Source organism: Balaenoptera acutorostrata, chromosome 1, assembly GCF_949987535.1.
Source record: "Balaenoptera acutorostrata chromosome 1, mBalAcu1.1, whole genome shotgun sequence".
Taxonomy (NCBI): Eukaryota; Metazoa; Chordata; class Mammalia; order Artiodactyla; family Balaenopteridae; genus Balaenoptera; species Balaenoptera acutorostrata.
Window position 1 is genome coordinate 100,654,626 of NC_080064.1, and position 13,158 is coordinate 100,667,783.

Sequence of the window (13,158 nt, forward strand, 5' to 3'; positions counted from 1 at the left end):
AATTAGTTTGTCTAACTGAAATAAAACTTTCCATGTATTTGCTTTCATAAGTGAGCATATTTTAGCATTAGCGTACAAATTAGCCCATAGGCCTAGGCAAATAAAAATGCTAATAAAATGTAAAGATACAGTTGGATAATTAATCCCAAATTCATGTTAGGCTGCATTACATATATAATTTCCACAATACAGGTCAGTATGAACATTTTCTAAGGCAGTGAAAGATTTTGTGGATCAGAATTTTTAAAATTCAAGATGATTTTATTATCATCTGTGGGAATAAGAACAGGATAAATGTTCCTGTATTCTGTATAGGAGGCAAATATTTGTTTTATCTTTCCACTCCACTTCTCCCCTACCCTCTGCCACCTTAATACTTAAGAAAGACTTCATCCTTAAATATGATGATTTGATTGACTGTTACCAGAGATTCAGGTTTCCATGAAAGAAATAGTGAGAATATAAAAATAAATAAAAATTTCTCCCTACACTTGCCTCACTTTGGCACAGTGCCACACACGACTCCAGGGGCACTATTCACAGAGACTCTGATGTGAGTGATTTCCCTGGAGCTGTCAGCACACAAACCTCAATATGATGCATCTCTGCTTGTACAAAGGAGTAACTAAGCGCGGGTCATCTGAGAAAATTTGAGAATTTATACTTGCCATTCTGAAGTTTTCCACTTACAGGGTATACCTAACTCTCATTAGGAACACTCAGCAATATTATAAAACAAAACAAACTTTCCACCTTGTCAAACAGTGTATGTGTGTGTGAGTGTATGTAAATTAGAAGCAAATCGAGCAATCTCTCCCCTTCATATCTGCTAAAAGACCTCCTCCCCGCCAAACTGTGTTCAGATATTGTGCAGCCATACAGCTTACAAGACACTGGATCCCCCTCTGAGCACTAGAGGGGCAAACTGGATAAAAGTATTTCATTACCCTTTGCATCTTTAGTTTAGGAAAGGGCATTTGGGCAAGTCCAGCCAATGAGCTGGAGGGAAAGTGTTGCTGGGGCCTTTGGGGAAAGGTTTCCTTGATCTACTAAAACGAAATGAGGAAGGGAGAGACACTTCCTTCCTTTCAGTCATTGGATATTGTTATTTGGAGCCACTGTAGCCATCTTGGGACCTAACTCATGTGTTCTGCATATTGAAACACATCTATCTTTATCTCCATAGATTAGATGTATAGAAGTAGCCCAAAGAAACCTTGGAGATCATCATATTCAACTGTATCATTTATTGTTGTTAAACCAGGTTCCATATTATTTAGCTTATTAATATTCCCCTATGGAAATCACAACTATCAAGCCAACCATTAGGTTTGGGAAACAATGATAAACATGGATATGATCTGATTATTTGGTTAGGTGCCATTTTAGAGAGAGACATTTGCAATGTGACTCCTTTAATTATGTAGTAATTTCCAGAATCGTATCCTACCAGAATTAATTCACTGGGGTGGGCAGCTTATTTCTAGACTATTTTAAAACTGAACCTAAGCTTACTAAGATGGGTGAATTGAATACTTACGGAGTTATAAAGGTGATTTAGCAATGCCTTTGGCCTTGTCACAAATATTACTATTTAGCACAAACTAAAGTCACTTGAGTGTTTGTTTATATGACCACATGTTAAGTGCTTGCTTGACTCAAATAGCTCCATTCAGTTCTCACAACTCAGGTGAGTACTCTTATTATATCCATTTTGTGGATAAGGAAACCGAGGTTAGGTAAGATTAAAGTTTACTCAAGATCACGGAGCTAGTAAGTAGAACAGCTGAGATTTCCAGTCTGACTCCAGAGCTCAAGCTCCTGATCACTGCAGTTTTCTGTTAAGATAATGAGCTTCCCTGGTGGCACAGTGGTTAAGAATCCACCTACCAATGCAGGGGACTATGGGTTCAAGCCCTGGTCCGGAAAGATCTCACATGCCGCAGAGCAACTAAGCCCCTGCACCACAACTACTGAGCCTGCACTCTAGAGCCCGTGAGCCACAACTATTGAGCCCATGTGCCACAACTACTGAAGCCCCCGTGCCTAGAGCCCGTGCTCTGCAACAAGAGAAGCCACCGCAATGAGAAGCCCGCACACCGCAATGAAGAGCAGCCCCCGCTCACCACAACTAGAGAAAGCCTGTGCACAGCAATGAAGATCCAATGCAGCCAAAAATACATAAATAAAATAAATTTTAAAAAAGAGTCAATATAACTTATTCTTGGTTGAGGCATGTGGCAGACACTGTTGGGTGCCTACTTAACTATTCCCTCTTTCTCCTCTGAAACAGAACTCCTATTTTGCTTGGGCGTGACTCATAATTAAATGAACTGTGGCAATTCCATTTTCTTTTGTCAGTGACTGGTCTGAAGTGGGCACGTGACCATTTTCTGGCCAATAAGGGAGATTCTATGGCGGGGGGGCAGTCTGGGAAAGATTTTTCTCCTTCATAAAAATGGGAGCAGTGGTGCCTTTTCCTCCCTTCCTGCTTGTACAATGACCTCTGAGGATGTGATGTCTGGAGCTGTGGCAGCCACATTGCAATCTAGAGATGACAAGCCTGGAGATAAAAGCCAACATGAACGTGATGTTAGACAGCAGGCACAAAAAGAGCTTGGGTCCTTAATGATATGATTGTGCTGCTGAACTAACCCCGAGACTACTTTCATCTGAACCTCATGTTAAAGATGTAATAAATAACCCCATGCTTTAAGCTGCTGTTAGATATTCTGTTCCTTGTGGCCAAAGGTATCCTGATGGATAAAATCTGGGCAGGGAAGATGTTTTCCCAGAACTGCTGCAAAAATAAATGAGGTGGAGGTTATCACGACTTCATCCAGGAATCTGTTAGTGTAGGTAGTAGTTCAGAAAAAAATACTCCAGCTTTGCCTCAGATCTGGGTAAATCTGAGCAATCCACATGATGTCTGTGCTAGGTATTTTCCTTTTTCTCTCCAGATGCGCTGCTTCCTCTTCTCTGTGTGATTGACTGATAGGGACCGCTTCAAAAGGCTCTCTTGCCCTCTGGCTCCTGGTTGGATTTGGTTATTGGGATGTACCAGCAGGAGGACGGAGGAGGGAGGTGAGAGATAAATCCTCCAGCTTTGTCCTTGGGTGATTACTTAGGCTGACTGCATCCCTGACTGAAGGTCACAGGCTCCTGTCAGGCTGCCTTTTCTGTGATGAGTTTTGGTAACTGTTCCCTCCCCTTGCTTCTATAGCTCTAGGAGCTTGTAGCCCCAGGGTTCCACACTTCTCTTGTGGTTTCCCACACCCTGTCCACATCTTTGTAAAGTACCATTTGTTTCCTGCCTAGGCCCTGACTGATACAATGGTGTGAACAAAATCACTGCCGCTGTTGAAGCTTGGGCCAGTCTATCTGAGATGTGGTGAGATACTGTGGAGTTATTCATAGTTTAAAAAAGGGCTTTCCCCAACCATTAAAGGGAGACAGGAGACTACATAAATAAGTGTCATACTGCAAAAGTGAAAGTATCATAGCTCAGAGAAAACACTTTCCACCTGAGGACAATGTATCAGAGAAGGCGACCTGGAAGAGATGGCATTTGGACTGAGGATGGATAGAATTGTTTTAAATACAAAGACAGGGGAGAGTGTGAGCCAAGTCAGGGAGGAGAGAAAGCTCAAGAACTGTTTGTGAAAAATTAGTGCTGGAAGGGATCTAAGATGTACTTTATTCACTGTTAGTTCTCGCTCCACCTCCTTTACAGGTGAGTAAGCTTGAAACTGAGATTTGGCCAAGGTCAAACAGCAAGTAAGCAGCATTCCAGGACTCCAGCCCAGGTCTGCTAGCTACTAGGCTGGTTCCTATTCCACCTTCTACCCCACCCCACCCTACCTCATCTCAAGCAGTCTTACTTGTCAGTCTCTCCTGTTAGGCTGTGACCTCCTAGAAAGCAGGACCTCCGTTTTCTTCATCCCTGAACCCCAGTATCTAGCACAATGTCTGATAAAGTCATACTTCTCCTTATCAGCTACTAAACGGTAAGAAGTACCCACCCCCTGTCAGGCACTACACTGATGTTTTATATGTACCTCATGTAATCTTCACAACTTGGAAGGGTATAATTATCTCCACTTATCAGCCGAGGATGCCGTGGCTCAGAGAGGTTGTCTAATATGCGTGAGGTCACACAGCAGTATGCAGGACTCTATTTTACCTTCCATCAACCAGACTCCGGAGTCTTTGCCTCAATGGGCATTCAATAACTTTTGTTGAAGAAATGAACGAACGAGAAACATCTACTCATTGTAAGTGGTCGGCTGTAACTGGCCACCCCGAGGCTCCGCCACCTCTGCCTTGGGACTCAGCACGTCGTCTCCCCTTCAAAGTACACCCGCTTTCCTCTGTGCCCGGTGCAGGCTTCCAAGCTCCTTCCCCCACTCTGCCCGGCTTGCCAGCCACGCCTCCACTTCGGGGAGTTCGAGTTCGGTTGCTCTTCCTATCCGAGTTTTCTCCTGGCTCAGCCGCTGCACGGAGGGCCTCTCTCAGCCCTGCGATCTGGAGCCGGTCCCTCTCCCCAGCCCCTCCTCTCTCCCTCCCTCACTCTTCAAACTTCTTTTTTCCACCCTCTTTAAACTTCAGTCATCCTAGTGTCCGCCTCCTCCACTCCCACTAACCAATCGGTGGTTCTCGTTCTCGTCAAGGGTCCGCCTCCTTCCCGCCGGGGGCCAATCCCCGGCGAGGGAGTCGAGTGCGGGGCTCGTTCCCAAGCGCCTGGCCCGTGACGGCAGCGCGCCGGGCGCCGCGCGGCGGGAGGGGGCGGGGCTCTGGATGAGGGATGGGCGAGGGCGGGGGGAAGGGAAGAGGGAGGAGGAGGAGGTTGCGGCGGGTTTGAAAGCGGCAGTTTCCTGGCAGCTCGGGCAGGCGTTGGTCTCAGCGCTCCAGCTCCGCAGCGGCCACGATCGATCCTGCGACGGGTCTACGCGCGCTTCTGCGCGCCCCCGACGGATTTTTCCCGTTCCGGCTCTTCCCCCTTTACCTCCCCGCCCCCTGCTTCTGCCTTTCCCGCCGCTCCGGCGCGGAGCCCGGGGGCCAGCGGTCGGCTGTGACCCCGCCCGAAACCCCTCTGGAGCCGCCCGGGGACAATCCCCTTCTCTTTTCTTCAGCCTAACCCGGCTGGCCCTCGCGGAGCCCGGCCAGCCCCGGGGAACGCCGCCGGGCGGGGCGTCCGAAGGGCGTCTCGGGGCTTGGAACGGCCCGGCCCCCAGCGGGCTGTGGTCGGGGGGGTACCGGAGCGGCGAAGCCCCCTCTCCGGGCTGCGCGGGCCGCCCGGGGCCCCCAGGGTGAAAGGGGGCCGGAGCGGCGCCCCCGGCGCCCGCGCGGGGTCTCCCCCATGGTGCAGCGGGGTTCGGGATGTCGAAGACGCTGAAGAAGAAGAAGCACTGGCTCAGCAAGGTGCAGGAGTGCGCGGTGTCCTGGGCCGGGCCCCCGGGCGACTTGGGCGCCGAGATCCGGGGCGGCGCGGAGCGCGGCGAGTTCCCCTACCTGGGGCGGCTCCGCGAGGAGCCAGGCGGGGGCACCTGCTGCGTCGTCTCGGGCAAGACGCCCAGCCCGGGTGATGTGCTGCTGGAGGTGAACGGGACGCCTGTCAGCGGGCTCACCAACCGGGACACCCTGGCTGTCATCCGCCACTTCCGCGAACCCATCCGTCTCAAGACTGTGAAGCCAGGTACGCCAGCCCTGCCTTTCTGTCACGGGGTGGGGGGAGTCCGGGGTGGGCGTCTGGGGAGCGGCGGCCCCACCCCACCGCTTGTCGTCCGGGGTAATCTTAGACCTCCTGGGTGTGCCGGGCTCCCTGTCGAGGGGGAGGGGTGGCGGTGGTGATTCCCATTTTGCCGGTAGGAAAACTGACCTCTGGCTTGGCCGGGCTGCTCTGCTAGCTGTCACAGGATTGCCACCAGAAGCTGGGTTTCCTTAATTTGTAGCTCCATCTCCCACCGCAGTTTTTGACTAGAGGAAAAAACCAGCGCTTTTCTGCTCTCCTTTGTGGAAGAGGTCCTCAGGATTGTAGCATTTTCTTTGGAACAGTCTTAGCGCATTTTTTAATAGGGGAAAAGATCTTTACTACTAAGGCACTTGGTGCCAAGGTTACCACCTAGTGTACCTGGGAGAGCTTAGCTCCTTCAGTGTTTCTTGCACACTAGCAATACCTCCGAGCTGACAGCCTAACTCTTGTCAGCCCAGGTGGTTCAGGTGTCTGGGTACCGATGGTGTGCAATATGCGATTTGTGGCAGAATGGTGTGTTCTTGCAGGGAGCTGTTGAATAGTCTGGGTTTCCAAAGAAGACCTAGGTGCCTCCTAGGAGTAAAATCTTTTGTAAATCTTTGATTTTACGGAATTTTGTTGAAGTGGTGGGTTGCAAAGGCCCCTGTTGCCCAGGTGTCTTTTATGCCAGTAAAATCTGCTGCAGAGCTCGTTACGTTTATAGCATACTTGCCAGTTTCAAAGCATTGATCAGACTGCGTACAGTGATATCTGATAGGAGGTAATAGCCCTCATGTGTTTGTTGTTGACAGCATCGCTGGTGGTTTCAGCATTGGCAGAATGTGATTCTGTTTCCTGAGATGTTTGTAGGGGAGACAATTATGACTACAACGTTAATAGAAATCAAACTATTTTTTCTGAATGTGTTCTACTGAGTATACAGTGCCTCAAAATATAATGGTATGCTTAATTATGACTTGGGCTAGAAAATCAGTCCATCTCTACACTGCAAAATGCTAGAAAATTCTGGAGAAAAATTTAACATGTTGTCTCCCTCACATTTTTTTTTTTCTTCTTTCTCAGCAGCTCACTTTAGAAATATCTCTTTAGTAGTCCGTAGGCTTAATGGGAACTGATGGCTTGTGCTGCAATATCCATATGTGTGTGTATTGTGGATGTATACACACACACACACTCACATGTCCCTGCAATCTTAAGATTTTCTTCATATGGTCTATTCCATCACATTCATTTTAAGCTTATGGGTTTATGTGAGGTTTTCTTTTTATTATTAATTTTAAAAACTTTGGCAGACTTCAAACATCTTTTTCTGTATATATATATATATATATTTTGAATTAAAAAATTATTTAATTCAAACTTTTAGAGCCATATATGAAGCGTAGAGGAAAGGTTTTGGGGGCTATAATTCAGCCAGTCAGGCACTCTCTGTAATATGCAAAATACTATATATACAGCATTACTGGTCTAAGTGCGATTTAGTTCAAATCCCATGAGTTAGGGAGTAATGAGAACATTTGCATCATTGCTTTGTGTTTTGTTTTGATTAGTTGGGGGCATATACGAGAGTATAACTTATTTTCAAAAAGAGTTTAAAAGATGATAGAGGAGGAAGTTGATATATTCTCAAGTTATTGTGATTCTTTTAGAAGACTGGGAAAATGTGTCTTTCATTGGTATTAGTCTGGTCCGCATGCTATTCATTTTCTCAGCCTTTATATAAAATTTAAGAAAATAATTCAAAGTTTAGAGTGTATTCAGTAATGTTACCTGTGTTAAAAAAAAAAAAAAAAAGCCCCAAAATGTAGTTGACATTTTTGTAGTAATAAAAATTTTCCCTCTTGCATATTGTCCTATTTTAAATGTTTAGCCAAAATAAAGTGTACTGGGTATAGCACATTTTGTAATCAATAATGAAAGTTCTGAATAGTACACCTATTTTTTAAAGATACACTCTGCTTCAATAATTTCTAAAGGATGCCACTATGTCATCTGAGATTAATATTCTTGTTTCTAAGCAAGTTGTTGATTTCTTTGAAAAATAGCATTCTTTGTTTCTTAATAGCCTCATGTTAGGCATTATATTAAATTGTTTCTTAAATGGCTTTACATAAGCAACATTTGCTATAAAGTAGCAAGATTTTTGCAGGTTTAAGCACATGACTTTAAATATTAGAAACTAAGAACTTGAAGAGGTTATTTGTAAAACTTTGAGTGTGATTATAAACAGCATATATATTATCTCCAGAGGAGACAAAGATTTTATACTGTTGGGATTAACTTTGAAAAGTATGAAAATACAGAGTAAGGGAATTTAAAAGGGAACTTGCCCTGCACATTGGAGTTTTTTTTCCCCTCCTTTTATCTAAACTTTGTGAGAGAAATGAATTTTTCAATTTAATAAGGTATTTTAAAGTGTACTAATTAGCGCTCTGTCTCTTGTCTTGATTAATAACTCTTTATTAAATTATATCTATAACACGCCATTTAGAAACTAGCACAATGCAAGAGTAGATTCAGCCATTTCTATAAGATGTATTATTAGTGGGCAGTGACCTCATATTGTCTTCTGACAAGAGTCCACGGTGGAAGGATGAGCTGGACTGTAGGACACGACTGGTGTAGCGCGGTTTCTTTCTTGATTTCTCCTTTCATCTAGTAGATGTTAAAGGGAGCTCAGCCAAAGCCAGTACCCTCACCCAGATGATTTAACAAGGGTTCTTTCTGGTAGTGACTATCTTTCGCTTTGACTTGGGGTTTTATTTATTTATTTTCTTTTGTTCTAATCTTTAATGGAGATTTGAAAGTAACTCTTTAAAATATGGTTCCTAATCTGAGGCTTTTGTGAGAGAATTAGGAAATTTCTCATTGAATTCTTCATATTAATGTAGTACTTAGCATTCAGTATTTTCCTGCTCCACCTAATTCTTGGCTCAAATTGTCACCTGTTTCTTAATTACAACCTTGTCATTTACTTTTCTGCAAGAGAAAAGTTTTCACTTGAATTTGAACTTTGTATGTTCCCTGTAGTAAAGGAAGTTGAACTTTGGACCTCTGGTGGAATTGTTTCATGATATAGTCCTGTGACCAGGATTAGTTTCTTTGATTTTACTTCAGAGTATATTTTTAAACAATTTCTATTCTGATTAATGATAGAAGCAGTTAATTGTATTCTACAATTCCCCAAACTATGATCGTGCAGAGTTTTATGGAATATTTGCTTCATATATCTTAAACACACATTTCAGCGGTTGTAAATTATGTGGACTTTATTCCAGAGATTAAGTATTGATACAATAAGTACATGAAGTCCTTGTCTACTGCTTTATCATGCACATAGTGCATTTGCTACCCTGTCTGGTACTATATCTAGAGATAAAAATCATGAGGAACAATCTTTCAGTTGTTTAAACAAAAGCTAATTTGAATCTTGTTTAATGTTAATTAAATGTAGGTAAAAGTCTTCACCACTGACTCTTTGAGACACCCAGTTTATAAGGGAATTTTGTTAAAATGAGCACATTCCTAGAAATACTTTCCCCATTGGTGAAGAAACATTACGAAATGCTTTCAAATAAGGATTTTTTTTTTAACATCTTTATTTAAGTAAGGATGTTTATGTTATGCCAGGAATGAATAACTCTACCCCTTTATTCTCTTAACTTTTGGATCTTTTTATTACTCTTTTTGGTTTAGTGGGTTATTTGGGACTTGTGGTGAGTTCTTTTTAGGTGGTTGTAACATTTAAAGAAGGGAAGGGTGAGAGAAATTGCTAGCCTGGGAGGTTTGCAATTCAAAAAAATTCTCATTACCTTTTCTTAAACAATAGAAACACCAGACTGGGTGAGGCAGCCCCTTTGTTAGGGAAAATAGTATCAAATTTTGATAAACCTTAAATTTGAAACTTTCCTGCTTCTTGAAAGTTTGGTAACAATTTTTGGGGTCTCAAGTTGGTTTTAATAACTCAAGGTTTGGGTTCTGGACCCTATTCATTGGCACCTTCAATTCAGATGACTATTGGGCTTATACCACAGTGGCAGAACAAACAAACTCTTTACGTTTGGCTCTTTCACTTTTCAAATCATTTTTATTTTATTCAGTTTAATGCTAAAACTGATTTTTATGGAACATAACTCTGTGTTCCTGAGGAATATAAATTGTTTTTCTTTTGAGGTCTTGGAATGTACTTCATAAAACCTCTTGTTATGAGACAAATTTCAGTGTTTTTTTTTTTTTTTCCTGGTCTCTAATTTATACATACACACACACGCACGCATATATGGTAAAACAAATCTCCATTTGTTCGAGTATCTGGCTTATGAAGTCAGTGCATCATCTCAGGTGAATAGTTTCATATAATGCGTTTACTATATAACCCCTAAGTGCTCGTAAATTTTGTGGGCGCTTAGTGTTTGGGGAGTGTGTTGCAGGAGAACTTCATTTTTAGGAACCACTCTTCAATATTACCCACCAGTTTCAAACTCTGCCAATTTCCAAGTCAGTTTTTGGTTGGTTTTGATTTGACAAAGGATAACTTTTGGTATTGAAGACTAGAACTGTGTCTTCTATAATTAGTTAATTAGTTTTGTTTCTCTTCTAAAATTGTGAGAAATAATCTCCTTGCAAGACTACATTTTGGTAGGGAGAATGAATGCCATTAATTTAAAACTGTTCTTAAGGGTAAGATTTTCAGTAGCTCGGAGGCTGTTGTCGTGAGAGATTTGTTTGTGGGGGAAGAGAGGCAAGTTCGTTCCTCTTCTCCTTGAACAAATATTATTCGGAATGTTTTCCCAAAAGTGCTTATTTTACTTTATAAAGAGAAAAAATAAAAGTTCTATTACTGGCGCGCATTCATTCCCTTCTCAAACATTTAGTGGTGAACCCACTGTGTGAGCTAGCACTGGCGATATAAAAACATAAAATATAAAAATGAGTCAGAAATGGCCTCTGTTTTCAGGAAGCTCTCAATTTATTGGGAGCTTCATGATTCATTGGTAAGCAATACCTGTAGTAAGGATTTTACCTTTTTCACTTTTCTCCCAGTACTTAAACAAAACTCTTTAGGTAAGTTTTAGTATGAATTTTGGCGGAAACTGGGGTAATTAATTGGCTGTTCAGCATGCTGTTCCAAAAAGTGGTGTGGAGTTGCATCTTGGAGAGAAAGGGTGCTCAAGTCATGACAAAAAGAGGGAAATCAAATATAAACAAAATTATCTTTTGAAAAGTTCTCAAGCTTAAATTGCCCTTAAAATACGTTGTATCTGTGTTCTATTTACAGTGTATTTTACAATACAATTTTGTATTTTATACATTGTGTTTGTATTGTACCATTTTTAGGATGAGTCTTACATGCCTGCTTTTCCACCTGTGCTGGAACCAGTTGCTATATTTTTGTTGAACACCAGATGAAGTAGTTTGCTTGCATTAAAGAGATATGTTTTACAAAAAATACCTATCTGTTAATTCGGAGAAATTATCCTCACCTGGGTATGCATAGTGAGTTATAGAAGTTAAATGTGTACATGAAGTGAAAGAAAGGTTCATTCTTTTTTATGTCTTGTTAGAGTCTTTACCACCAACGCTTATTTTCTGACTTGGATAGTTGGGGAGGGCGTTATGAAGAGTTTTGAACTCAGCCTGGCTTTGAAATATGGATATCTTGGTTGAGTGGAATTAAGATCCTCTCAGTAGTAGGTAAGAAGCAGAGGAGGAGCAAAACATGGGGCAAGAATGTTCAGTACAGAAAGGTCTACAGTATAGTCCATATCAGGAGTTTTTGTGTGTGTTTCATGTGTGTAAAACTTTATTTTGTGTAAAAGCACAAAACCCACATTATAGAATAATTGCAAAATACAGGGAAAATCATATTGTTTAAATGTGTAGGTAGTTCCGTTATGAATTGTCTCCTATAAGTTTTTTTTTTTTTTTAATTAGAACTTGAAATGTTTTTTCTTCTATAAATAATGCTGGTAAGGTGCTTAATGCTATTGAGAAACTCAGGAATATAGAGGGTTAAACTTTTCTGTTATAATTTATTTGGGGTTTGGGGTTTTTAATATTGTGTAGTGGGAATTGGAAAGATATTTTGCTTCAGATTTAATAATTAGGATGCATTCTATTTAGAAGCTTTCCTTCTTCTCGCCTTGGGTATGCAATATGAACAGTAACTGATCTACTTAATTAAAAATTTCTGGCATCTTAGGCCCTTTGCTGTATTTTTTTGCAGAGAATTTTAAACACATAATTATTTTTCCTGCTTCAGGGAAGTTTGTGAGAGGTTACCCTGTATCTCATTGTTGTTCTGATTGGGAATTACATGTGACTGTGAAAAATGGGATTTTACTATACATGATGACATTTAACAGAAGTAGTTTTATGAAATGAAAATACTCCAGAAGGGAGGAAAAATAAGCATTTATTAATAAATGCTCTATTTCTGAACTTGAACTGTGTTAAATTGGCTTTGTTTTTTATAGCTTAGATTTCAGCAGGAAGGGAAAGAAATTTCGATTCACGTCAGTTTCTGTATTGGTAAGGATTCTGTACTGAGAGTCCTGACAGAAACACCTCTTAGGCTAAGAAGAAATGTATTGGCTTATGTGCATGAAAACCCAGGCATCGGACAGTAAGAGCTAAACTCATGTTCTCAAGGACTGTTACTTGACTTTCTTTCCTCCAGGTTGGCCTCTTTCTGAGCTCCGCGCTGGGTAGCAGGAAAGGTGGCTCTCAACCCCCCAAGTCATACAAAGTCCTTAAAGCTTCTCATCTTTTTTCTGGACTCCAATAACAAATCAAATCTTATGCTGAGACTTTGATTGGCCTTGTGCTCATCACAGACCCATTGTGGAGAGAGGGCCATGGGTATCCTGATTGGTCAGGCCTTGGTGACATGTCCGCTTTTGCAGCTGGGTATAGAAAGTACAGTGTGATTAATAACTGTACCAGAGCCCCAAGAGATAAGGGATGGATGCTGGGGAGACAGCACTGCAGGAAATGGCCTCTTTTAAAACATTTAATCTCTCCTACTTTGAAGCCAACAGCAGTACACGGTGGTCATAAAGCTCTCATTTTTAAAGACCAGATATTGGCTGTAGACTGCGACTGAGGCATTGATTTTACTCAAATATTTATCATTTTTGATATATTTTTATCAAATATGATCATTTTTGATGTTTTTATCTAAAAACTGCTGTCTCTAAATGCTGGCTCTTTAAAAAATTGAGATGTTGCTACCTTAATATGCATAATTTAAAAGTGCAGCTTGGGTTGTTCTTCAGTTTTCTTTGAATTTTTTTATATCAAATAAGATTCTCTAAATCAATGCTGCTTGCTCTTAGGTAGATAGAATACTTTGGAGGATCATTTAATTATCTTTGACATTGAGAAAATTAGTCTAGTTAATGCAG

General features: G+C 41.7%; 1 protein-coding gene across 5 annotated transcripts in view; it reads left to right on the plus strand.

The window, feature by feature from the left end:
* Positions 1 to 4,824: 4,824 nt before the first annotated feature.
* MAGI3 (membrane associated guanylate kinase, WW and PDZ domain containing 3) overlaps positions 4,825 to 13,158 on the plus strand; it is a 260,158-nt gene continuing 251,824 nt past the window's right edge. For all 5 annotated transcript variants that reach the window (XM_057544916.1, XM_007169372.3, XM_007169373.3 and 2 more), the window contains exon 1: positions 4,825 to 5,695. In XM_057544916.1, the coding sequence (XP_057400899.1) occupies positions 5,380 to 5,695 (316 nt within the window). In that variant the 5' untranslated portion in view covers positions 4,825 to 5,379. The remainder of the gene's footprint in view (positions 5,696 to 13,158) is intronic.